Source organism: Bombina bombina, chromosome 3 (assembly GCF_027579735.1).
Source record: "Bombina bombina isolate aBomBom1 chromosome 3, aBomBom1.pri, whole genome shotgun sequence".
NCBI lineage: Eukaryota > Metazoa > Chordata > Amphibia > Anura > Bombinatoridae > Bombina > Bombina bombina.
The window spans coordinates 797382705-797410507 of record NC_069501.1 but is presented as its reverse complement, the minus strand read 5'-3'; the positions used below and the strand labels follow the sequence as shown (position 1 = coordinate 797410507).

The 27803-nt window shown below is 43.4% G+C and overlaps 1 protein-coding gene across 1 annotated transcript in view; it reads left to right on the top strand.

The window, feature by feature from the left end:
* The window catches only part of ATP10A (ATPase phospholipid transporting 10A (putative)), a 510848-nt gene that overhangs the window by 179292 nt on the left and 303753 nt on the right, over window positions 1–27803 (top strand). The window contains 1 exon segment of the mRNA XM_053705460.1: window positions 16895–17025. Coding sequence (XP_053561435.1) covers window positions 16895–17025 — 131 coding nt within the window.

Sequence of the window (27803 nt, the reverse complement as noted above, 5' to 3'; positions counted from 1 at the left end):
ATCCACTCTGGATGATTGTGAGAATTTGATCATCCCAGAGAAACTATGTAAAATGGACAAGTTCCTAGAGGTCCCGGGGCTCCCAGAAGCTTTTCCTATACCCAAGCGGGTGGCGGACATTGTAAATAAAGAATGGGAAAGGCCCGGTATACCTTTCGTCCCTCCCCCCATATTTAAAAAATTGTTTCCTATGGTCGACCCCAGAAAGGACTTATGGCAGACAGTCCCCAAGGTCGAGGGAGCGGTTTCTACTTTAAACAAACGCACCACTATACCCATAGAAGATAGTTGTGCTTTCAAAGATCCTATGGATAAAAAATTAGAAGGTTTGCTTAAAAAGATGTTTGTTCAGCAAGGTTACCTTCTACAACCAATTTCATGCATTGTCCCTGTCACTACAGCCGCGTGTTTCTGGTTCGATGAGCTAGTAAAGGCGATCGATAGTGATTCTCCTCCTTATGAGGAGATTATGGACAGAATCCGTGCTCTCAAATTGGCCAATTCTTTCACCCTAGACGCCACTTTGCAATTGGCTAGGTTAGCGGCGAAAAATTCTGGGTTTGCTATTGTGGCGCGCAGAGCGCTTTGGTTGAAATCTTGGTCAGCGGATGCGTCTTCCAAGAACAAACTACTTAACATTCCTTTCAAGGGGAAAACGCTGTTTGGCCCTGACTTGAAAGAGATTATCTCTGATATCACTGGGGGTAAGGGCCACGCCCTTCCTCAGGATAGGTCTTTCAAGGCCAAAAATAAACCTAATTTTCGTCCCTTTCGTAGAAACGGACCAGCCCCAAGTGCTACGTCCTCTAAGCAAGAGGGTAATACTTCTCAAGCCAAGCCAGCCTGGAGACCAATGCAAGGCTGGAACAAGGGAAAGCAGGCCAAGAAACCTGCCACTGCTACCAAGACAGCATGAAATGTTGGCCCCCGATCCGGGACCGGATCTGGTGGGGGGCAGACTCTCTCTCTTTGCTCAGGCTTGGGCAAGAGATGTTCTGGATCCTTGGGCACTAGAAATAGTCTCCCAAGGTTATCTTCTGGAATTCAAGGGGCTTCCCCCAAGGGGGAGGTTCCACAGGTCTCAATTGTCTTCAGACCATATAAAGAGACAGGCATTCTTACATTGTGTAGAAGACCTGTTAAAAATGGGAGTGATTCATCCTGTTCCATTAGGAGAACAAGGGATGGGGTTCTACTCCAATCTGTTCATAGTTCCCAAAAAAGAGGGAACGTTCAGACCAATCTTAGATCTCAAGATCTTAAACAAGTTTCTCAAGGTTCCATCGTTCAAAATGGAAACCATTCGAACAATTCTTCCTTCCATCCAGGAAGGTCAATTCATGACCACGGTGGATTTAAAGGATGCGTATCTACATATTCCTATCCACAAGGAACATCATCGGTTCCTAAGGTTCGCATTCCTGGACAAGCATTACCAGTTCGTGGCGCTTCCTTTCGGATTAGCCACTGCTCCAAGGATTTTCACAAAGGTACTAGGGTCCCTTCTAGCGGTACTAAGACCAAGGGGCATTGCAGTAGTTCCTTACTTGGACGACATTCTGATTCAAGCGTCGTCCCTTCCTCAAGCAAAGGCTCACACGGACATAGTCCTGGCCTTTCTCAGATCTCACGGATGGAAAGTGAACGTGGAAAAGAGTTCTCTATCTCCGTCGACAAGGGTTCCCTTCTTGGGAACAATAATAGACTCCTTAGAAATGAGGATTTTTCTGACAGAGGCCAGAAAAACAAAACTTCTAAACTCTTGTCAAACACTTCATTCCGTTCCTCTTCCTTCCATAGCGCAGTGCATGGAAGTAATAGGTTTGATGGTAGCGGCAATGGACATAGTTCCTTTTGCGCGCATTCATCTAAGACCATTACAACTGTGCATGCTCAGTCAGTGGAATGGGGACTATACAGACTTGTCTCCGAAGATACAAGTAAATCAGAGGACCAGAGACTCACTCCGTTGGTGGCTGTCCCTGGACAACCTGTCACAAGGGATGACCTTCCGCAGACCAGAGTGGGTCATTGTCACGACCGACGCCAGTCTGATGGGCTGGGGCGCGGTCTGGGGACCCCTGAAAGCTCAGGGTCTTTGGTCTCGGGAAGAATCTCTTCTACCGATAAATATTCTGGAACTGAGAGCGATATTCAATGCTCTCAAGGCTTGGCCTCAGCTAGCAAAGGCCAAGTTCATACGGTTTCAATCAGACAACATGACGACTGTTGCGTACATCAACCATCAGGGGGGAACAAGGAGTTCCCTGGCGATGGAAGAAGTGACCAAAATCATTCAATGGGCGGAGACTCACTCCTGCCACCTATCTGCAATCCACATCCCAGGAGTGGAAAATTGGGAAGCGGATTTTCTGAGTCGTCAGACATTACATCCGGGGGAGTGGGAACTCCATCCGGAAATCTTTGCCCAAATTACTCAACTGTGGGGCATTCCAGACATGGATCTGATGGCCTCTCGTCAGAACTTCAAAGTTCCTTGCTACGGGTCCAGATCCAGGGATCCCAAGGCGACTCTAGTAGATGCACTAGTAGCACCTTGGACCTTCAAACTAGCTTATGTATTCCCGCCGTTTCCTCTCATCCCCAGGCTGGTAGCCAGGATCAATCAAGAGAGGGCGTCGGTGATCTTGATAGCTCCTGCGTGGCCACGCAGGACTTGGTATGCAGATCTGGTGAATATGTCATCGGCTCCACCATGGAAGCTACCTTTGAGACGAGACCTTCTTGTTCAAGGTCCGTTCGAACATCCGAATCTGATCTCACTCCAGCTGACTGCTTGGAGATTGAACGCTTGATCTTATCAAAACGAGGGTTCTCAGATTCTGTTATTGATACTCTTGTTCAGGCCAGAAAGCCTGTAACTAGAAAAATTTACCACAAAATATGGAAAAAATATATCTGTTGGTGTGAATCTAAAGGATTCCCTTGGGACAAGGTAAAGATTCCTAAGATTCTATCCTTTCTTCAAGAAGGATTGGAGAAAGGATTATCTGCAAGTTCCTTGAAGGGACAGATTTCTGCCTTGTCTGTGTTACTTCACAAAAAGCTGGCAGCTGTGCCAGATGTTCAAGCCTTTGTTCAGGCTCTGGTTAGAATCAAGCCTGTTTACAAACCTTTGACTCCTCCTTGGAGTCTCAACTTAGTTCTTTCAGTTCTTCAGGGGGTTCCGTTTGAACCCTTACATTCCGTTGATATTAAGTTATTATCTTGGAAAGTTTTGTTTTTGGTTGCAATTTCTTCTGCTAGAAGAGTTTCAGAATTATCTGCTCTGCAGTGTTCTCCTCCTTATCTGGTGTTCCATGCAGATAAGGTGGTTTTACGTACTAAACCTGGTTTTCTTCCAAAAGTTGTTTCTAACAAAAACATTAACCAGGAGATAGTCATACCTTCTTTGTGTCCGAAACCAGTTTCGAAGAAGGAACGTTTGTTGCACAATTTGGATGTTGTTCGCGCTCTAAAATTCTATTTAGATGCTACAAAGGATTTTAGACAAACATCTTCCTTGTTTGTTGTTTATTCTGGTAAAAGGAGAGGTCAAAAAGCAACTTCTACCTCTCTCTCTTTTTGGATTAAAAGCATCATCAGATTGGCTTATGTGACTGCCGGACGGCAGCCTCCTGAAAGAATCACAGCTCATTCCACTAGGGCTGTGGCTTCCACATGGGCCTTCAAGAACGAGGCTTCTGTTGATCAGATATGTAGGGCAGCGACTTGGTCTTCACTGCACACTTTTACCAAATTTTACAAGTTTGATACTTTTGCTTCTTCTGAGGCTATTTTTGGGAGAAAGGTTTTGCAAGCCGTGGTGCCTTCCATTTAGGTGACCTGATTTGCTCCCTCCCTTCATCCGTGTCCTAAAGCTTTGGTATTGGTTCCCACAAGTAAGGATGACGCCGTGGACCGGACACACCTATGTTGGAGAAAACAGAATTTATGTTTACCTGATAAATTACTTTCTCCAACGGTGTGTCCGGTCCACGGCCCGCCCTGGTTTTTTAATCAGGTCTGATAATTTCTTTTCTTTAACTACAGTCACCACGGTATCATATGGTTTCTCCTATGCAAATATTCCTCCTTAACGTCGGTCGAATGACTGGGGTAGGCGGAGCCTAGGAGGGATCATGTGACCAGCTTTGCTGGGCTCTTTGCCATTTCCTGTTGGGGAAGAGAATATCCCACAAGTAAGGATGACGCCGTGGACCGGACACACCGTTGGAGAAAGTAATTTATCAGGTAAACATAAATTCTGTTTTGTAGTATACAGTTTAGAGGAGTGTGTAGTTAATTTGATCCCCAAATATTTTAACCCTCCCAGCGCCCATTGAAAATCGAAATTAGCTTCTATCAGCTTTATTGTGTGGTTTGGAATAGATAGAGGGAGTGCCTCACACTTATCAGCGTTTATTTTATAGCCCGAAATCTGGGAAAACAAATCTAGTGCCTGGTATAAAAAGGGCAAAGATTTCAATGGGTTCGTAATCGTAAGTAACACATCGTCAGCAAATAGGGCAATTTTATGACTTATCTTCCCTATCTCCACCCCTGATATGTTTGGGCAATTTCGTATGTATGCTGCTAGTGGTTCCATGCACAATGCAAAGATTAAAGGTGAAAGCGGGCATCCTTGTCGTGTGCCACTGAGTATGTGTATTTCTTTAGATTGGTGTCCTATCGCTCTAACCTGGGCTGTTGGTGTAGAGTATAACCCTCTAATAGCTTGCAAGAATCTCCCATTAAAACCCATTGCTTTGAGCACCGCCATCATGTATTTCCAATCTACTCTGTCGAATGCCTTCTCCGCATCCAATGACAGGATCAGAGAAGGCATTCCTTTCTCTTGCAGATAATCTATTACCGACACCATTTTGCGAATATTATCCGGGGCTTCCCTATCTTTGATAAATCCAACCTGGTCTGCATGTATAATGGAGGGCAAAATATGTTTTAATCTATTGGCCAATATTTTTGTAACTATTTTGAGATCTTGATTGATAAGGGAGATCGGCCTATAACTAGCACAAAATTTGGGATCTTTCCCTTGTTTCGGTATGACTACTATCCTAGCACGAAGCAGGTCCTTAGGTATATCTCCTCCCTCCATAATATGATTTGCGAATACCACTAGGTGGGGCACCAGAATCTCCTTAAATGCTTTATAGTGTTCCCCTGGGAAACCATCAGGACCTGGGGCTTTACCTGGCTTAAGTTCCTTAATGGCTGCCAGCACCTCCACCGTTGTGATTTTGGCGTTTAGAACATCCCTATCGTCTTCCGTTATTGGGGTTAGTTTTGCCTTTGTGATAAAGGAATCGAATATCTCTCGTATGGAGGAATTATGTTGCACTTTTAAACCATCATAAAGTTCGCTATAAAACCTGGCAAATGTATCCACAATCTCCTGAGGGTGGGAGGTTATCTGTCCATTGGACCTCTGTATCTGTGGTATAGCCAGAGCCTTGTAGTTATCTCTAATTTTCTTCGCTAAGTACTTGTCTGGTTTATTAGAAAAAATGTAATAGTTTGTTTTTAATTTATGTGCAGCTCTTAGAGATTGCTCATTTAATAGTGAGTATAATTTCTGTTTTACATTATTAAGTTGCGTCAGTGTGGCCCTCGATTGAGTCTGTTTATGTAATGTTTCTAGAGATTTAATCTCTGCCTCAATTTGCTTTATGTAAGCCTCCCTTTGTTTCTTGTACTGGGCCTTCTCCTTAATAAGAATCCCTCTCAGCACCGCTTTATGTGCCGCCCAAGGTGTGATTGGATTAACTGTGGAATCTGTGTTGATCCTCCAATATTCTTCTAAGTGTCTAAGTATGTTATTTTTTACTAGCTGGTTTTTCGTGCAGGATGGGTCATATGTCCATGTCTTTATTCTATGTGGGTCTGAAAGATGTCCTAATTTTAATTGCGTAATGGAGTGGTCAGGCCATACGCACGGATGTATGTCTATGGTTTGTATTACCGGCTGCAGAATCTGACTTGTAAACACATAGTCTATTTTACTGTAGCTATTATGGGCTGATGAGTAGAAGGTCGTTTCTCTAGATCCCCCATTCAATGCCATCCAAGTGTCGTGTAGAGTGTGTTGCTCAAGTATACCTAGTATATTTTTAGCAATCTTTTGTTGCCTATGTTTTTTATTTGATGACAGGGTAATACCTTTTTTTATTAATGCCTGGAGATCAATGTTGAAATCTCCCCCCAACAGTATTCGCATTCTCGACCAGCTGGTCAACAAATGTGAAACATTTTCAAAGAATTTATCTTGCTGTTCATTGGGAGCGTATACATTGCACAAGAGCACGTCTATGTCCTCTATCTTACCCAGCACTAAAAGATATCTGCCTTCCCCATCTGATATAGTCTCTTTGTGTAAGAATGGTATGGATGCGTGTATCAGAATAGAAACTCCTCTCTTTTTGGAGTCTAAGGTGGAGTGAAATTGTTGTGGATATTCTCTTGCCCAATATTTAGGTATGGTTTTTTTAAGAAAGTGGGTTTCCTGTAAGTATATGATAGTTGCCCTTAACCTTCTATAGTTAGTCATAGCCGTCCTTCTTTTGATGTCTGTGTTAAGACCTCTCGCATTATGCGAGATTAACACTATCCTAGGGAGCGCTATTGTCTCTAATATGTGTAAGTGTCTGTCTCTTACCCTTTACCGTCCACACCATTGTGGTATGTAATAGTCTGTTGTCATAAGGGTTACCCTCACTTCTCTCCCTGTGTTCTAGGAATTTTTGGTTCTCCTGCCATCTCCATTGTTTCCCTGAAGCTACCTCCTCTGATGAGTGAATATGCAATGTACAATGTCTTACAACTCTATATAACATATATATGAACAAACATATAATAAACAATAACTGATACTGACATATTTTTAAAAAAACATTTGTCAAAACAAACATAAATAGTGGTAGGCCGGTGGTCCCACCAGAAACCATAGCATATAATCCCTTTTTTGAGTGGAATAATAATATCATTCTTTTAAAGAGGGTCCAAACAATAAACCTCATTGCTGGATCAGAGATTAACCAGTTCGGGTAAACCCCAAATTTGTCATAAAAAAAACCAAAAATACTCTTTTCCATCTCATGTGCGGTTCATCCGATAGTTTCAGGTTTTCGTTTTCTTCTTAGTGACTTTCTTCCACTTTGATCTTTGAGGTTTTGGACGGACTTGAGATGAGTCAAGCAGATGCGTTGTTGTTCCTCCAGTTGTAGTGTCTGGGGGTTCTAGGTCAAGAGATCTACATATATTAGGGATCTCTTCTACTGTCTTGATAGACAGCAGTCTTCCATTCCGCACCACTTGTAGTGCAAAAGGAAAGCCCCACCTGTATGGAATCTGATTTTTCCTCAGAAGTGGAGTAAGAGGTCGTAGTGTATTTCTTCGTTGTAGCGTTTTAACGCAGAGGTCTTGAAAAAATTGGATGATATTCCCCTGAAATTTGAAGGTGGGGTTTTGTCTGGCTGCTAGAAGTATTTTTTCTCTGTCTGGGAACCGTAGCAATTTGATGATAACATCTCTTGGTGGCTGATCCGATTTGGGTTTGGGTCTAAGAGCCCTATGTGCTCTTTCTATTGGGTAGTCCGAGTCATTGGGTGTTCCCAGAATAGCATGGAACATTTGTTGGAGATAAGTGTGAAGCTCTTCAGCCGTTATAGTTTCGGGTATCCCTTTAAGCCTGATATTGGATCTTCTGCTTCTGTTTTCCATGTCTTCTATTTTCTCTTCTAATTCCGTTATTGTTTGTTGTTGTGTGACTAATGTTTCTGAGATTGCTGCAACTTCCTCTCCCATCTCCTCTGTGGTTGTTTCTAGGGAGTCTACCCGATTTCCCAATTCCGTATCTCGTTTTTAATCTCAGTGAGACTGCCAGTAATTGTCGCTTGGAAGCTGTCCATTTTCTCCCACAGTTTTTCAAAATTGGATGAGATGTCCTGTTTAGAGACTAGGGACCGGAGATCTGCTCTGGTTACAGGTATCATATCATTAGAGTCTACGTCATCTTCAGACTCCAGGTCTTCTTCTATTTCAGCTGTGGGGTGGTCTTGACTTTTAGTTGTTTTAGTCGTTTTGAAGAAGGTGTCCATTGATATGGATTTCGCCCCTTTATCAATTTTGGGGCCTTTTCTGGTAGACATGGTCAATTTCGAAACTAAGGAAGATATATTGCTGTATGGGTAAATATAGTAATCAGCTATATTAAAGTATAGAGTCAGACTCCCTCTTCTGTTCTTCTCAGGTGTGGGCAAAAAGCAGAATATCTTCAGCTACTGTACTATAGTAAGGCTTTTTATTAATCTCCTCTGAAGTATATATATAGATCCCCACTCTCTCAGTGTAAATGGGGAATAGGTGATCACATTCCAAACCTCTGCTTCTTATCTTGTTATACACCTATAAATTCAAATCCCAACATTCATCTGCTTTTCTATCAAGATCATCACCCACTTTGTCGCTATCTCCCTCATTTGTAATTGAGAAACATATTAATCAGTTTCTGTGGCACTCAGCAGAGTATGAGGGGCTTGCTGTGCTAATGGTAGGGAAAAAAAAGAGAAATCTTTAGTCCTTCATATCATCAGATTTCTGGTAGGCCATCCAGTTGTATCAGCCGGCCATTTAGCTACTCATTTCCATTCATTTTTACCATTGAGCTGGATCAAAGCATATAATGACACTTCAAATCAAACTGTTTGAGTCTCTTCTACTGTCTCTTGTCCCCAGGGCATGTGTCCACACTGGACAGAGTCGGAGAGGGAAAGTGGGATATGACCTGCTGAGCAAAGTCAGCAGGAAATGAAGGGGACAGAGGCCAGCAAAGTTTTGTTTCCTAGCTTTGTATTAGGATATCCCAGCAAATGTTGAATCCTGCCACCAGTTAGTCTCTTATGCAGTCAGCCCAGTGTTTTACAACTAAGCCTGTCAGTACTGCAGTTCTAGCATGTAGCATTCAGTTACACCTCTGTCCAGTGGCTAAAGGGCACTGCTTATGGTTTTAATGAATAGTGTCAATATAGATAATTATTACACTCCCCCAGCGTGATTTTCTTTTTACCTGCTTAGGGTAGCTGTATGGATTCTCCGGAAGCTCTCTATCTTAAGTTGCTCCCTTTTGTTGTGCTTCCAGCACCCGGTCCGCAATCAAGATGGCGCTTTTTCGCGCCAGTAATCTCTTCTGTTATGCAGCGTTAATCTGCCGGTCGCTCTCTGCTTCAAACAGCACCGGGTGTAAGTATCAGTAACAGCCGGTTGCGCGATCTGTTTCAGGGTCAGTCCTCCTGCTCGCCTTGTATGTTATGCGGTCTCTATCTCCGGCCGTAAAAGGCACCACCGGAGCTGCCTTTAAGTCCTGTTGCCCTTAAGTAGATTGAGACGGCTCCGGAGCGGAGCCCCGACCCTCCGGAGTCGTATATCTTTTTCTGGCTTGTGAGTCCCTGACAGGCAGTTAGGTTGTCATCAAGGATCCGATGAGGGATTAAACTGCCCGGGGCCTCAGGGCCTCAATGCCTCAGACACAGCGTCTCTCTTTATAGTTGCCGTTATCTGCTATCAGTGCTGTCGGTCAGAGCACCCCAGTATCTCTCTTCAATCAGTATCTCCCCAGTATCTCTCTTCAATAATCTCTTAGGATATCCAGTCAATTTAGATAAAAATATGTTTAATTTATATAACTTGCACAGGAGCCTCTGCAAGATGCTGTTACTCCGTTCAGTAGCTAGCTCCTCCTCGGACATTTTGTATTTAAAGGGACACTGAACCCCAATTTTTTCTTTCGTAATTCAGATAAGCATGCAATTTTAAGCAACTTTATTTCTCCAACATAGGTGTGTCCGGTCCACGGCGTCATCCTTACTTGTGGGATATTCTCTTCCCCAACAGGAAATGGCAAAGAGCCCAGCAAAGCTGGTCACATGATCCCTCCTAGGCTCCGCCTACCCCAGTCATTCTCTTTGCCGTTGTACAGGCAACATCTCCACGGAGATGGCTTAGAGTTTTTTAGTGTTTAACTGTAGTTTTTATTATTCAATCAAGAGTTTGTTATTTTAAAATAGTGCTGGTATGTACTATTTACTCAGAAACAGAAAAGAGATGAAGATTTCTGTTTGTATGAGGAAAATGATTTTAGCAACCGTCACTAAAATCCATGGCTGTTCCACACAGGACTGTTGAGAGCAATTAACTTCAGTTGGGGGAACAGTGAGCAGTCTCTTGCTGCTTGAGGTATGACACATTCTAACAAGACGATGTAATGCTGGAAGCTGTCATTTTCCCTATGGGATCCGGTAAGCCATGTTTATTACGATCGTAAATAAGGGCTTCACAAGGGCTTATTAAGACTGTAGACTTTTTCTGGGCTAAATCGATTCATTATTAACACATATTTAGCCTTGAGGAATCATTTTATTTGGGTATTTTGATATAATAATATCGGCAGGCACTGTTTTAGACACCTTATTCTTTAGGGGCTTTCCCAAAGCATAGGCAGAGCCTCATTTTCGCGCCGGTGTTGCGCACTTGTTTTTGAGAGGCATGGCATGCAGTCGCATGTGAGAGGAGCTCTGATACTTAGAAAAGACTTTCTGAAGGCGTCATTTGGTATCGTATTCCCCTTTGGGCTTGGTTGGGTCTCAGCAAAGCAGATACCAGGGACTGTAAAGGGGTTAAAGTTCAAAACGGCTCCGGTTCCGTTATTTTAAGGGTTAAAGCTTCCAAATTTGGTGTGCAATACTTTTAAGGGTTTAAGACACTGTGATGAAAATTTGGTGAATTTTGAACAATTCCTTCATGTTTTTTCGCAATTGCAGTAATAAAGTGTGTTCAGTTTAAAATTTAAAGTGACAGTAACGGTTTTATTTTAAAACGTTTTTTGTACTTTGTTATCAAGTTTATGCCTGTTTAACATGTCTGAACTACCAGATAGACTGTGTTCTGAATGTGGGGAAGCCAGAATTCCTATTCATTTAAATAAATGTGATTTATGTGACAATGACAATGATGCCCAAGATGATTCCTCAAGTGAGGGGAGTAAGCATGGTACTGCATCATTCCCTCCTTCGTCTACACGAGTCTTGCCCACTCAGGAGGCCCCTAGTACATCTAGCGCGCCAATACTCCTTACTATGCAACAATTAACGGCTGTAATGGATAATTCTGTCAAAAACATTTTAGCCAAAATGAACACTTATCAGCGTAAGCGCGACTGCTCTGTTTTAGATACCGAAGAGCATGACGACGCTGATAATAATGTTTCTGAAGGGCCCCTAACCCAGTCTGATGGGGCCAGGGAGGTTTTGTCTGAGGGAGAAATTACTGATTCAGGGAACATTTCTCAACAAGCTGAACCTGATGTGATTACATTTAAATTTAAGTTGGAACATCTCCGCATTCTGCTTAAGGAGGTATTATCCACTCTGGATGATTGTGACAAGTTGGTCATCCCAGAGAAACTATGTAAAATGGACAAGTTCCCAGAGGTGCCGGGGCTCCCAGAAGCTTTTCCTATACCCAAGCGGGTGGCGGACATTGTTAATAAAGAATGGGAAAGGCCCGGTATTCCTTTCGTCCCTCCCCCCATATTTAAAAAATTGTTTCCTATGGTCGACCCCAGAAAGGACTTATGGCAGACAGTCCCCAAGGTCGAGGGAGCGGTTTCCACTTTAAACAAACGCACCACTATACCCATAGAGGATAGTTGTGCTTTCAAAGATCCTATGGATAAAAAATTAGAAGGTTTGCTTAAAAAGATGTTTGTTCAGCAGGGTTACCTTCTACAACCAATTTCATGCGTTGTCCCTGTCGCTACAGCCGCATGTTTCTGGTTCGATGAGCTGATAAAGGCGGTCGATAGTGATTCTCCTCCTTATGAGGAGATTATGGACAGAATCAATGCTCTCAAATTGGCTAATTCTTTTACCCTAGACGCCACTTTGCAATTGGCTAGGTTAGCGGCTAAGAATTCTGGGTTTGCTATTGTGGCGCGCAGAGCGCTTTGGTTGAAATCTTGGTCGGCTGATGCGTCTTCCAAGAACAAGCTACTTAACATTCCTTTCAAGGGGAAAACGCTGTTTGGCCCTGACTTGAAAGAGATTATCTCTGATATCACTGGGGGTAAGGGCCACGCCCTTCCTCAGGATCGGCCTTTCAAGGCAAAAAATAAACCTAATTTTCGTCCCTTTCGTAGAAACGGACCAGCCCAAAGTGCTACGTCCTCTAAGCAAGAGGGTAATACTTCTCAAGCCAAGCCAGCTTGGAGACCAATGCAAGGCTGGAACAAGGGAAAGCAGGCCAAGAAACCTGCCACTGCTACCAAGACAGCATGAAATGTTGGCCCCCGATCCGGGACCGGATCTGGTTGGGGGCAGACTCTCTCTCTTCGCTCAGGCTTGGGCAAGAGATGTTCTGGATCCTTGGGCGCTAGAAATAGTCTCCCAAGGTTATCTTCTGGAATTCAAGGGGCTTCCCCCAAGGGGGAGGTTCCACAGGTCTCAGTTGTCTTCAGACCACATAAAAAGACAGGCATTCTTACATTGTGTAGAAGACCTGTTAAAAATGGGAGTGATTCATCCTGTTCCATTAAGAGAACAAGGGATGGGGTTCTACTCCAATCTGTTCATAGTTCCCAAAAAAGAGGGAACGTTCAGACCAATCTTAGATCTCAAGATCTTAAACAAGTTTCTCAAGGTTCCATCGTTCAAGATGGAAACCATTCGAACTATTCTTCCTTCCATCCAGGAAGGTCAATTCATGACCACGGTGGATTTAAAGGATGCGTATCTACATATTCCTATCCACAAGGAACATCATCGGTTCCTAAGGTTCGCATTCCTGGACAAGCATTACCAGTTCGTGGCGCTTAGCCACTGCTCCAAGGATTTTCACAAAGGTACTAGGGTCCCTTCTAGCTGTGCTAAGACCAAGGGGCATTGCTGTAGTACCTTACTTGGACGACATTCTGATTCAAGCGTCGTCCCTTCCTCAAGCAAAGGCTCACACGGACATAGTCCTGGCCTTTCTCAGATCTCACGGATGGAAAGTGAACGTGGAAAAGAGTTCTCTATCTCCGTCAACAAGGGTTCCCTTCTTGGGAACAATAATAGACTCCTTAGAAATGAGGATATTTCTGACAGAGGCCAGAAAAACAAAGCTTCTAGACTCTTGTCGGATACTTCATTCCGTTCCTCTTCCTTCCATAGCTCAGTGCATGGAAGTGATCGGGTTGATGGTAGCGGCAATGGACATAGTTCCTTTTGCGCGCATTCATCTAAGACCATTACAACTGTGCATGCTCAGTCAGTGGAATGGGGATTATACAGACTTGTCTCCGAAGATACAAGTAAATCAGAGGACCAGAGACTCATTCCGTTGGTGGCTGTCCCTGGACAACCTGTCACAAGGGATGACATTCCGCAGACCAGAGTGGGTCATTGTCACGACCGACGCCAGTCTGATGGGCTGGGGCGCGGTCTGGGGATCCCTGAAAGCTCAGGGTCTTTGGTCTCGGGAAGAATCTCTTCTACCGATAAATATTCTGGAACTGAGAGCGATATTCAATGCTCTCAAGGCTTGGCCTCAGCTAGCGAGGGCCAAGTTCATACGGTTTCAATCAGACAACATGACAACTGTTGCGTACATCAACCATCAGGGGGGAACAAGGAGTTCCCTAGCGATGGAAGAAGTGACCAAAATCATTCTATGGGCGGAGTCTCACTCCTGCCACCTGTCCGCTATCCACATCCCAGGAGTGGAAAATTGGGAAGCGGATTTTCTGAGTCGTCAGACATTGCATCCGGGGGAGTGGGAACTCCATCCGGAAATCTTTGCCCAAGTCACTCAGCTGTGGGGCATTCCAGACATGGATCTGATGGCCTCTCGTCAGAACTTCAAAGTTCCTTGCTACGGGTCCAGATCCAGGGATCCCAAGGCGGCTCTAGTGGATGCACTAGTAGCACCTTGGACCTTCAAACTAGCTTATGTGTTCCCGCCGTTTCCTCTCATCCCCAGGCTGGTAGCCAGGATCAATCAGGAGAGGGCGTCGGTGATCTTGATAGCTCCTGCGTGGCCACGCAGGACTTGGTATGCAGATCTGGTGAATATGTCATCGGCTCCACCTTGGAAGCTACCTTTGAGACGAGACCTTCTTGTTCAGGGTCCGTTCGAACATCCGAACCTGGTTTCACTCCAGCTGACTGCTTGGAGATTGAACGCTTGATCTTATCGAAGCGAGGGTTCTCAGATTCTGTTATCGATACTCTTGTTCAGGCCAGAAAGCCTGTAACTAGAAAGATTTACCACAAAATTTGGAAAGAATATATCTGTTGGTGTGAATCTAAAGGATTCCCTTGGGACAAGGTTAAGATTCCTAAGATTCTATCCTTCCTTCAAGAAGGATTGGAAAAAGGATTATCTGCAAGTTCCCTGAAGGGACAGATTTCTGCCTTGTCTGTGTTACTTCACAAAAAACTGGCAGCTGTGCCAGATGTTCAAGCCTTTGTTCAGGCTCTGGTTAGAATTAAGCCTGTTTACAAACCTTTGACTCCTCCTTGGAGTCTCAATTTAGTTCTTTCAGTTCTTCAGGGGGTTCCGTTTGAACCCTTACATTCCGTTGATATTAAGTTATTATCTTGGAAAGTTTTGTTTTTAGTTGCAATTTCTTCTGCTAGAAGAGTTTCAGAATTATCTGCTCTGCAGTGTTCTCCTCCTTATCTGGTGTTCCATGCAGATAAGGTGGTTTTACGTACTAAACCTGGTTTTCTTCCAAAAGTTGTTTGTAACAAAAACATTAACCAGGAGATTATCGTACCTTCTCTGTGTCCGAAACCAGTTTCAAAGAAGGAACGTTTGTTGCACAATTTGGATGTTGTTCGCGCTCTAAAATTCTATTTAGATGCTACAAAGGATTTTAGACAAACATCTTCCTTGTTTGTTGTTTATTCCGGTAAAAGGAGAGGTCAAAAAGCAACTTCTACCTCTCTCTCTTTTTGGATTAAAAGCATCATCAGATTGGCTTACGAGACTGCCGGACGGCAGCCTCCCGAAAGAATCACAGCTCATTCCACTAGGGCTGTGGCTTCCACATGGGCCTTCAAGAACGAGGCTTCTGTTGATCAGATATGTAGGGCAGCGACTTGGTCTTCACTGCACACTTTTACCAAATTTTACAAGTTTGATACTTTTGCTTCTTCTGAGGCTATTTTTGGGAGAAAGGTTTTGCAAACCGTGGTGCCTTCCATTTAGGTGACCTGATTTGCTCCCTCCCTTCATCCGTGTCCTAAAGCTTTGGTATTGGTTCCCACAAGTAAGGATGACGCCGTGGACCGGACACACCTATGTTGGAGAAAACAGAATTTATGTTTACCTGATAAATTACTTTCTCCAACGGTGTGTCCGGTCCACGGCCCGCCCTGGTTTTTTTTTAATCAGGTCTGATAATTTATTTTCTTTAACTACAGTCACCACGGTACCATATGGTTTCTCCTATGCAAATATTCCTCCTTAACGTCGGTCGAATGACTGGGGTAGGCGGAGCCTAGGAGGGATCATGTGACCAGCTTTGCTGGGCTCTTTGCCATTTCCTGTTGGGGAAGAGAATATCCCACAAGTAAGGATGACGCCGTGGACCGGACACACCGTTGGAGAAAGTAATTTATCAGGTAAACATAAATTCTGTTTTTCTCCTATTATCAATTTTTCTTTGTTCTCTTGCTATCTTTATTTGAAAAAGAAGGCATCTAAGCTAAGGAGCCAGACAATTTCTGGTTCAGACCCCCCTGGAAAGCACTTGTTTATTGGTGGGTGAATTTATCCACCAATCAGCAAGCGCAACCTAAGTTGTTCACCAAAAAATGGGCCGGCATATAAACTTACATTCTTGCTTTTCAAATAAAGATACCAAGAAAATGAAGAAAATTTGATATTAGGAATAAATTAGAAAGTTGCTTAAAATTGCATGCTCTATCTGAATCACAAAATTAAAAAAATTGGTTCAGTCTCCCATTAATGTATTCGGATTTTTATGTCTTCTTATAGTTTGTAATAAGTACATTCTGCTTAATAAAGTTGGAAACTTTTTTTTTTTTTTAAAGATTACTACTGCCTGTTTGCATGATGTCAAACTAGTTTCTGTATACTGTTGACTTAACAGCAAGCTTCAGGATAAGCTGTTTCTGCCCTGTTTTTAAGTGAGGCAATGATGGTTTCAGTCCTAAAATGCTTTGGGTTCAAACTGAAGTTTAACTTTACATCATGTTTATTCATCATTGGTGATTCTTTGGAATTACTATTTTTATTTTTTTATTAATTCTGTAATTCACCCAGTAAATATGTCTGCTTGTTTGTCTGTTTTTCAACAAGATTTTCAAATTATTCTCATTTCCTAGGTGTATGTTCCAAAATCTTTCTTAATATGCCTTAGAATGGCAGCAATTGTTTATTGGTTTGCTCCTTGTGCCACATATATTTTATTAACCTGTCCTAGAGACCTGAACAGTGTATTCCTGTCAACAATTTATAAGGTGTGTTACAACATAGATTCACCTTATACATCTTGTGGCCACTAAAGTTTAATCCGCCAAGGATATATTAGACATCATAAACCACTGCTAGCTGGTTCAAAAAAATAGCATTTTCCTTTTTTTGAAAAGCCAATGTTTTGTATAATATTTTCAGTATGATAATTCAGTTCTCAATACAGACATAGTTTTACTTTTGTTGTAAAATCAAATTAGCCACTGTGCCTGAACATCTAGCATGTAGTTAATTCTTCATAATTTTTAGATTATTCTACATCTACATATAAACTCATTTATTGGGATTGTGACTAATATATACTACAATGTGTTTTTTTTTCTTTCTATTAACACAGGGCATGCCCTCTGGGTTTGGCAGTATGGAGAGAAAAGACCAGTATTTGATGTCCTGGGATCTGATGGGAAAAATGTGAATCCAATAGTTTCTTCAGTATATTTATTTTTTACTATGATAATAGTTTTTCAGGTACAGTAAAATACACCTTACTATTACTACTGCCATCCTTTAAAGCTACCATAATCTAGTATTAATTCTGCCAATACACAGAATATATTTTTATTTTTTCCCATTGCCTTTCACTGAAATTTAATTAAAGACTACAGGGCAAAAGACGTGGTATAAATTCTATTCCTTTTTTTCGGTGTCTTTCTTAAGTTGGTGAGAGTCCATGATTCCTTGCTGTTTGGAATGAATCACTTGGCCACCAGGAAGACGCAAAGACACTCTACAGCAAGAGCTTTAAATATCCCTCCTACTTCCTTTTCCCTCCCAGTATTTTCTTTGCCTAGTCAAGGAGGCAGGGGAAGATAGAGGTGCTCTGTATTTACTTCAAGATTACATGGATTTTATCCCAATTTCTTTTGCAAGATGTACCGAGTCCACGGATTCATCCTAACTTGTGGTATATTGTCCTTCCTGACAGGAAGTGGCAAAGAGAGCACCACAGCAGAGCTGTCTATATAGCTCCCCCCTTAACTCCACCCCCCAGTCATTCTCTTTGCTGGCTCTAAGCAGGAAGGGTAAAGAGAAGAGGTGTTAAACTGTTAGTTTTTATTTTATCTTCAATCAAGAGTTTGTTATTTTAAATGGTACCGGTGTTGTACTATTTACTCTCAGGCAGGACATAGATGAAGATATCTGCCTGGAGGATGATGATCTTAGCATTTGTAACTAAGGTCCACTGCTGTTTACACATGAGCTGAGGAGTACAGGAAAACTTCAGTGTGAGGAACGATTTCTTGCTATACAGCAATGAGGTATGTTCAGTCATTTTTTTCTGCAGAGACTGTTAACTCAGAAAGGCTGACAGTATCCCCATTAGGGGAAGGGTAAGCAGTAATCCTAGTTTAATAAGGGGCATTACTAGCTTACATAATGGGCTAATTTCTTGGGCACTCAGTTTGATGTTATATTTGCAAACGTTTGTGTGTCTGGGAGTAAAACGTTTTTTATTTTATGATTGGACATCTGTTGAGGGTTCATTTGGCTTATTTAAGGGTTTTTATAACCCACATGGCCTACAAACAGGGCTTTATGGATTTGGTTTAGGCCCCAGTACCGTTTTTGAAAATTGTGTTTTTTTCATTAAATAAAGTGTTTTCCAAGCCAGCTTGTCTCATTACTAGCCTGTTTAACATGTCTGACATTGAGGGAACTCATTGTTCAATTTGTTTAGAAGCCATTGTGGAACCCCCTCTTAGAATGTGTCCCACTTGTATTGATATGTCTAACTTGCAGACAGCATATTTTGAGTTTGGCAATGGATGATTCTCAGACAGAAGGAAATCAGGTTTTGCCATCCCAAGTGTCGCAACCAATAACGCCCACACAAGCGACGCCAAGTACTTCTAGTGCGTCTAATTTTTTCACCTTGCAAGATATGGCCTCAGTTATGAATACTACCCTTATAGAGGTTTTATCTAAACTGCCAGGGTTGCAAGGGATGCGCAGTAGCTCTGGGTTAAGAACAAATGCTGAGCCTTCTGACGCTTTAGTTGCCGAATCCGATACTCCCTCACAATGTTCTGAGGTAGGGATGAGGGATTTGCTATCTGAGGGAGAGATCTCTGATTCAGGAAGGTTACTCCCTCAGACAGATTCAGATATGACGGCATTTAAGTTTAAGCTAGAACACCCCCGTTTATTGCTCAGGGAGGTTTTAGCGACTGGATGATTGTGACCCTATTGTAGCTCCAGAGAAATTGTGTAAAATGGACAAATATCTAGAGGTTCCTGTTTACACTGATGTTTTTCCAATCCCTAAGAGGATTTCGGACATTGTTACTAAGGAGTGGGATAGACCAGGTATTCCGTTCGCTCCCCCTCCTGTTTTTAAGAAAATGTTTCCCATATCTGACACCATGAGGGACTCATTGCAGACGGTCCCTAAGGTGGAGGGAGCTATTTCTACTCTGGCTAAGCGTACAACTATACCTATTGAAGACAGTTGTGCTTTCATTGATACTATGGATAAAAAATTAGAGGGTCTCCTAAAGAAAATTTTTGTTCATCAAGGTTTTCTTCTTCAACCTATAGCGTGCATTGTTCCTGTAACCACTGCAGCTGCCTTTTGGTTTGAGGCTCTAGAAGAGGCGCTTCAAGTGGAGACCCCACTAGATGATATTCTGGACAGAATTAAGGCTCTTAAGCTAGCTAATTCTTTTATTACAGACGCCGCTTTTCATCTCGCTAAGTTAGCGGCAAAGAATTCAGGTTTTGCCATTTTAGCGCGTAGAGCGTTATGGCTTAAGTCCTGGTCGGCTGATGTGTCATCTAAATCTAAGCTTTTGACCATGCCTTTCAAAGGTAAGACCCTATTCGGGCCTGCTCTGAAAGAGATAATTTCAGACATCACTGGGGGGAAGGGTCATGCCCTCCCTCAAGATAAGTTGAATAAGACGAGGACCGAACAAAATAATTTGCGTTCCTTTCAAAATTTCAAGGGTGGTCCCGCTTCCTCTTCCCCTGCTGCAAAGCAAGAGGGGAACTTTGCTCAATCCAAACCAACCTGGAGACCTAATCAGGCTTGGAACAAGGGTAAACAGGCCAAAAAGCCTGCTGCTGCCACTAAGACAGCATGAAGGGGTAGCCCCCGATCCGGGACCGGATCTAGTAGGGAGCAGACTCTCTCTCTTTGCTCAGGCCTGGGCAAGAGACGTTCAGGACTCCTGGGCTGTAGAAATTGTAACCCAGGTGGATCTCCTAGATTTCCAGGATTCTCCTCCAAAGGGGAGATTCCATCTTTCTCAATTGTCTGTAAACCAGACAAAAAGAGAGGCGTTCTTACGCTGTGTAGAAGACCTTTTTACCATGGGAGTGATCTGCCCAGTTCCGAAAGCAGAACAGGGGCAAGGTTTCTACTCCAATCTGTTTGTGGTTTACAAAAGAGAGGGAACCCTCAGACCAATTCTAGATCTCAAGATCCTAAACCAATTCCTAAGAGTTCCATCCTTCAAGATGGAGACCATTCGGACTATTTTACCAATGATCCAGGAGGGTCAATATATGACCACCATGGATTTAAAGGATGCATATCTACACATTCCTATACACAAAGATCATCACCAATTCCTAAGGTTTGTCTTTCTGGACAGGCATTACCAGTTTGTGGCTCTTCCCTTCGGGTTGGCCACGGCACCAAGAATCTTCACAAAAGTGCTAGGGTCCCTGCTGGCAGTCCTAAGGCCGACTTTCCAACTAGCCAAGTCTCACACAGACTTAGTGTTGGCCTTTCTAAGATCTCATGGGTGGAAGGTGAACGTGAAAAAGAGTTCTCTTATTCCTCTCACAAGAGTTCCATTCCTGGGAACTCTGATAGATTCGGTGGACATGAAGATTTTAAGATTTTTCTGACGGAGGTCAGGAAATCAAAGATTATAAGCACCTGCCGAGCTCTTCATTCCATTCCTCGGCCGTCAGTGGCTCAGTGTATGGAGGTAATCGGACTTATGGTAGCGGCAATGGACATAGTTCCGTTTGCTCGCTTGGATCTCAGACCACTGCAACTATGCATGCTCAAACAGTGGAATGGGGATTATGCAGATTTATCTCCTCAGATAAATCTGGATCAAGAGACCAGAGACTCTCTTCTTTGGTGGTTGTCACAGGATCACCTGTCCAGGGGAATGTGTTTCCGCAGGCCATCGTGGGTTATAGTGACGACGGACGCCAGCCTACTGGGCTGGGGTGCAGTCTGGAATTCCCTGAAAGCGCAGGGTTTGTGGACTCAGGAAGAGACCCTCCTCCCGATAAATATTCTGGAATTAAGAGCGATATTCAATGCTCTTCAGGTGTGGCCTCAGCTGGCTTCGGCCGGTTTCATCAGGTTTCAGTCGGACAACATCACGACTGTAGCTTATATCAATCATCAGGGGGGAACAAGGAGTTCCTTGGCGATGATAGAAGTTTCCAGGATAATACGATGGGCAGAGACACACTCTTGCCATCTATCAGCGACCTATATCCCAGGAGTAGAGAACTGGGAGGCAGATTTTCTAAGTCGTCAGACTTTTCATCCAGAGGTGTTTGCTCAACTGGTTCAGCTATGGGGCACACCAGAATTGGATCTGATGGCGTCTCGTCAGAACGCCAAGCTTCCTTGTTACGGATCCAGGTCCAGGGATCCCCAGGCAGTACTGATAGCTGCTCTAGCAGTACCCTGGTCGTTCAACCTGACTTACGTGTTTCCACCTTTCCCTTTCCTTCCGCGTCTGATTGCCAGATTCAAACAGGAGAGGGCTTCAGTGATTTTGATAGCACCTGCGTGGCTACGCAGGACTTGGTATGCAGACCTGGTGGACATGTCATCTCTGCCACCATGGACTCTGCCACTGCGACGGGACTTTCTGATTCAAGGTCCGTTCAAGCATCCAAATCTAATTTCTCTGCAACTAACTGCTTGGAGATTGAACGCTTGATTTTATCAAAGCGGGGATTCTCCGAATCGGTCATAGATACCTTGATTTAGGCTCGAATGCCTGTCACCAGGAAAATCTATCATTAGATATGGCGTAAATATCTTTTCTCTTAAGTGTATCCAGTCCACGGATCATCCATTACTTATGGGATATTCTCCTTCCCAACAGGAAGTTGCAAGAGGATCACCCACAGCAGAGCTGCTATATAGCTCCTCCCCTAACTGTCATATCCAGTCATTCTCTTGCAAGCCTCAACCAAGATGGAGGTCGTAAGAGGAGTGTGGTGTTTTATACTTAGTTTATTCTTCAATCAAAAGTTTGTTATTTTTAAATGGTGCCGGAGTGTACTGTTTATCTCAGGCAGTATTTAGAAGAAGAATCTGCCTGCGTTTTCTATGATCTTAGCAGAAGTAACTAAGATCCATGTCTGTTCTCACATATTCTGAGGAGTGAGGTAACTTCAGAGAGGGAATGGCGTGCAGGTTTTCCTGCAATAAGGTATGTGCAGTTAATATTTTTCTAGGGATGGAATTTGCTAGAAAATGCTGCTGATACCGAACTAATGTAAGTAAAGCCTTAAATGCAGTAACAGCTACTGGTATCAGGCTTATTAATAGAGATGCATACTCTTATAAAAATGTAATATAAAACGTTTGCTGGCATGTTTAATCGTTTTTATATGTATTTGGTGATGAAACTTATTGGGGCCTAGTTTTTTCCACATGGCTGGCTTGAATTTGGCCTAGAAACAGTTTCCTTAGGCTTTCCACTGTTGTAATATGAGTGGGAGGGGCCTATTTTGCCGTTTTTTTGCACAGCAAAAATTACAGACACAGACATCCAGCTTCTTCCTGCATGATCCAGGACATCTCTGGAGGGCTCAAAAGGATTCAAAGTCGTTTTTGAGGGAGGTAAAAAGCCACAGTAGAGCTGTGGCAGTTGTTGTGACTATTTGAAAAAAAAAAAAAACGTTTGTCTTTTATTATTTTTTGGGTATTAAGGGGTTAATCATCCATTTGCAAGTGGGTGCAATGCTCTGCTAACTTGTTACATACACTGTAAAAATTTTGTTAGTGTAACTGCCTTTTTTCACTGTTATTTCAAATTTTGACAGAATTTGTGTTTCTTAAAGGTGCAGTAACGTTTTTTTATATTGCTTGTAAACTTGTTTAAAGTGTTTTCCAAGCTTGCTAGTCTCATTGCTAGTCTGTTTAAACATGTGACACAGAGGAAACTACTTGTTCATTATGTTTGAAAGCCATGGTGGAGCCCCATAGGAGAATGTGTACTAAATGTATTGATTTCACCTTAAACAGTAAAGATCAGTCTTTAACTATAAAAGAAATATCACCAGAAGATTCTGGCGAGGGGGAAGTTATGCCGACTAACTCTCCCCACGTGTCAGACCCTTCGCCTCCTGCTCAGGGGATGCACGCTAATATGGTGCCAATTACATCAGGGACGCCCATAGCGATTACCTTGCAGGACATGGCTGCAATCATCAATAATACCCTGTCAGAGGTATTATCCAGGTTGCCTGAATTAAGAGGCAAGCGCGATTGCTCTGGGGTTAGGAGAAATACAGAGCGCGCAGATGCTGTAAGGGCCATGTCTGATACTGCGTCACAATATGCAGATCATGAGGACGGAGAGCTTCAGTCTGTGGGTGACATCTCTGATTCGGGGAATCCTGATTCAGAGATTTCTAATTTTAAATTTAAGCTTGAGAACCTCCGTGTGTTGCTTGGGGAGGTATTAGCTGCTCTGAATGACTGTAACACAGTTGCAGTACCAGAGAAATTGTGTAGGCTGGATAAATACTATGCGGTACCGGTGTGTACTGATGTTTTTCCTATACCTAAAAGGCTTACAGAAATCATTAGCAAGGAGTGGGATAGACCGGGTGTGCCTTTTTCCCCACCTCCTATATTTAGAAAAATGTTTCCAATAGACGCCACTACACAGGACTTATGGCAGACGGTCCCTAAGGTGGAGGGAGCAGTTTCTACTTTAGCAAAGCGTACTACTATCCCGGTTGAGGACAGTTGTGCTTTTTCAGATCCAATGGATAAAAAATTGGAGGGTTACCTTAAGAAAATGTTTATTCAACAAGGTTTTATTTTACAGCCCCTTGCATGCATTGCGCCTGTCACGGCCGCGGCGGCATTCTGGTTTGAGGCCCTGGAAGAGGCCATCCATACAGCTCCATTGACTGAAATTATTGACAAGCTTAGAACACTTAAGCTAGCTAACTCATTTGTTTCTGATGCCATTGTTCATTTGACTAAACTAACGGCTAAGAATTCCGGATTCGCCATCCAAGCGCGTAGGGCGCTATGGCTTAAATCCTGGTCAGCTGACGTGACTTCGAAGTCTAAATTACTCAACATTCCTTTCAAGGGGCAGACCTTATTCGGGCCTGGTTTGAAGGAAATTATTGCTGACATTACTGGAGGTAAGGGTCACACCCTTCCTCAGGACAGGGCCAAAGCAAAGGCCAAACAGTCTAATTTTCGTGCCTTTCGAAATTTCAAGGCAGGTGCAGCATCAACTTCCTCCGCTTCAAAACAAGAGGGAACTTTTGCTCAATCTAAGCAGGCCTGGAAACCTAACCAGTCCTGGAACAAAGGCAAGCAGGCCAGAAAGCCTGCTGCTGCCTCTAAGACAGCATGAAGGAACGGCCCCCTATCCGACGACGGATCTAGTAGGGGGCAGACTTTCTCTCTTCGCCCAGGCATGGGCAATAGATGTTCAGGATCCCTGGGCGTTGGAGATCATATCTCAGGGATATCTTCTGGACTTCAAAGCTTCCCCTCCACAAGGGAGATTTCATCTTTCAAGGCTATCTGCAAATCAGATAAAGAAAGAAGCATTCCTACGCTGTGTGCAAGACCTCCTAGTTATGGGAGTGATCCATCCAGTTCCGCGGACGGAACAAGGACAGGGTTTTTATTCGAATCTGTTTGTGGTTCCCAAAAAAGAGGGAACCTTCAGACCAATTTTGGATCTAAAGATCTTAAACAAATTCCTCAGAGTTCCATCTTTCAAAATGGAAACTATTCGGACCATCCTACCCATGATCCAAGAAGGTCAGTACATGACCACAGTGGACTTAAAGGATGCCTACCTTCACATACCGATTCACAAAGATCATCATCGGTTTCTAAGGTTTGCCTTTCTAGACAGGCATTACCAATTTGTAGCTCTTCCCTTCGGGTTGGCTACAGCCCCGAGAATCTTTACAAAGGTTCTGGGCTCACTTCTGGCGGTTCTAAGACCACGAGGCATAGCGATGGCTCCGTGTCTAGACGACATCCTGATACAGGCGTCAAGCTTTCAAGTTGCCAAGTCTCATACAGAGATAGTTCTGGCATTTCTGAGGTCGCACGGGTGGAAAGTGAACGAGGAAAAGAGTTCTCTATCCCCACTCACAAGTGTCTCCTTCTTAGGGACTCTTATAGATTCTGTAGAAATGAAAATTTACCTGACGGAGTCCAGGTTATCAAAACTTCTAAATGCTTGCCGTGTTCTTCACTCCATTCCGCGCCCTTCGGTAGCTCAGTGTATAGAGGTAATCGGCTTAATGGTAGCGGCAATGGACATAGTGCCATTTGCACGCCTTCATCTCAGACCGCTGCAATTATGCATGCTGAGTCAGTGGAATGGGGATTACACAGATTTGTCCCCTCTGCTAAATCTGGATCAAGAGACCAGAGATTCTCTTCTCTGGTGGTTGTCTCGGGTACACCTGTCCAAGGGTATGACCTTTCGCAGGCCAGATTGGACAATTGTAACAACAGATGCCAGCCTTCTAGGTTGGGGTGCAGTCTGGAATTCCCTGAAGGCACAGGGATCGTGGACTCAGGAGGAGAAACTCCTTCCAATAAATATTCTGGAGTTAAGAGCGATATTCAATGCTCTTCTGGCTTGGCCTCAGTTAGCAACACTGAGGTTTATCAGATTTCAGTCGGACAACATCACGACTGTGGCTTACATCAACCATCAAGGGGGAACCAGGAGTTCCCTAGCGATGATAGAAGTCTCAAATATAATTTGCTGGGCAGAGTACCACTCTTGCCACCTGTCAGCAATCCATATCCCAAGCGTGGAGAACTGAGAGGCGGATTTTCTAAGTCGTCAGACTTTCCATCCGGGGGAGTGGGAACTCCATCCGGAGGTGTTTGCTCAGTTGATTCATCGTTGGGGCAAACCAGAGTTGGATCTCATGACGTCTCGCCAGAACGCCAAGCTTCCTTGTTACGGATCCAGGTCCAGGGACCCAGAAGCGACGCTGATAGATGCTCTAGCAGCGCCTTGGTTCTTCAACCTGGCTTATGTGTTTCCACCGTTTCCTCTGCTCCCTCGACTGATTGCCAAAATCAAACAGGAGAGAGCATCAGTGATTCTGATAGCACCTGCGTGGCCACGCAGGACTTGGTATGCAGACCTAGTGGGCATGTCATCCTTTCCACCATGGACTCTGCCTCTAAGACAGGACCTTCTGATACAAGGTCCTTTCAATCATCCAAATCTAATTTCTCTGAGACTGACTGCATGGAGATTGAACGCTTGATTCTATCAAAGCGTGGCTTCTCCGAGTCAGTCATTGATACTTTAATACAGGCACGAAAGCCTGTTACCAGGAAAATCTACCACAAGATATGGAGTAAATATCTTTATTGGTGTGAACCCAAGAATTACTCATGGAGTAAGGTTAGGATTCCTAGAATATTGTCTTTTCTCCAAGAGGGCTTGGACAAAGGATTATCAGCTAGTTCCTTAAAGGGACAGATTTCTGCTCTGTCTATTCTTTTGCACAAGCGTCTGGCAGAGGTTCCAGACGTCCAGGCATTTTGCCAGGCTTTGGTTAGAATTAAGCCTGTGTTTAAACCTGTTGCTCCCCCGTGGAGCTTAAACTTGGTTCTTAAAGTTCTTCAAGGAGTTCCGTTGGAACCCCTTCATTCCATTGATATTAAACTTTTATCTTGGAAAGTTCTGTTTTTGATGGCTATTTCCTCGGCTCGGAGAGTCTCTGAGCTATCTGCCTTACAATGTGATTCTCCTTATCTGATTTTTCATGCAGATAAGGTAGTCCTGCGTACCAAACCTGGGTTTTTACCTAAGGTGGTTTCTAACAAGAATATCAATCAAGAGATTGTTGTTCCATCATTGTGTCCTAATCCTTCAAAAAAGGAACGTCTTTTACATAATCGGGACGTAGTCCGTGCCTTGAAGTTTTACTTACAAGCTACTAAAGATTTTCGTCAAACATCTACCCTGTTTGTTGTTTACTCTGGACAGAGGAGAGGTCAAAAAGCTTCGGCAAACTCTTTCCTTTTGGCTTCAGAGCATAATACTCCTAGCCTATGAGACTGCTGGACAGCAGCCCCCTGAAAGGATTACAGCTCATTCTACTAGAGCTGTGGCTTCCACCTGGGCCTTTAAAAATGAGGCCTCCGTTGAACAGATTTGCAAGGCTGCAACTTGGTCTTCGCTTCACACTTTTTCCAAATTTTCCAAATTTGATACTTTTGCTTCTTCGGAGGCTGTTTTTGGGAGAAAGGTTCTTCAGGCAGTGGTTCCTTCCGCTTAATCCTGCCTTGTCCCTCCCATCATCCGTGTACTTTAACTTTGGTATTGGTATCCCATAAGTAATGGATGATCCGTGGACTGGATACACTTAACAAGAGAAAACATAATTTATGCTTACCTGATAAATTTATTTCTCTTGTAGTGTATCCAGTCCACGGCCCGCCCTGTCCTTTTCAGGCAGGTCTAAATTTTAATTAAACTACAGTCACCACTGCACCCTATGGTTTCTCCTTTCTCTGTTTGTTTTCGGTCGAATGACTGGATATGACAGTTAGGGGAGGAGCTATATAGCAGCTCTGCTGTGGGTGATCCTCTTGCAACTTCCTATTGGGAAGGAGAATATCCCATAAGTAATGGATGATCCGTGGACTGGATACACTACAAGAGAAATAAATTTATCAGGTAAGCATAAATTATGTTTTTTGGTGCAAATCCAAAGGCTACTCATGGAGTAAGATCAGGATTCCAAGGGTTTTGTCCTTTCTTCAAGAAGGATTGGAGAAATGATTGTCAGCTAGTTCCTTAAAGGGACAGATATCTGCTTTGTCTATCCTATTACACAAGCATCTGGCTGATGTCCCAGACGTTCAAGCTTTTTGTCAGGCTTTAGTTAGAATCAAACCTGTGTTTAAACCTGTTGCTCCTCCATAGAGTCTAAATTTAGTTCTGTTTTTAGTTGCTATCTGTTCAGTTCGAAGAGTTTCTGACCTATCTGCATTACAGTGTGACTCGCCT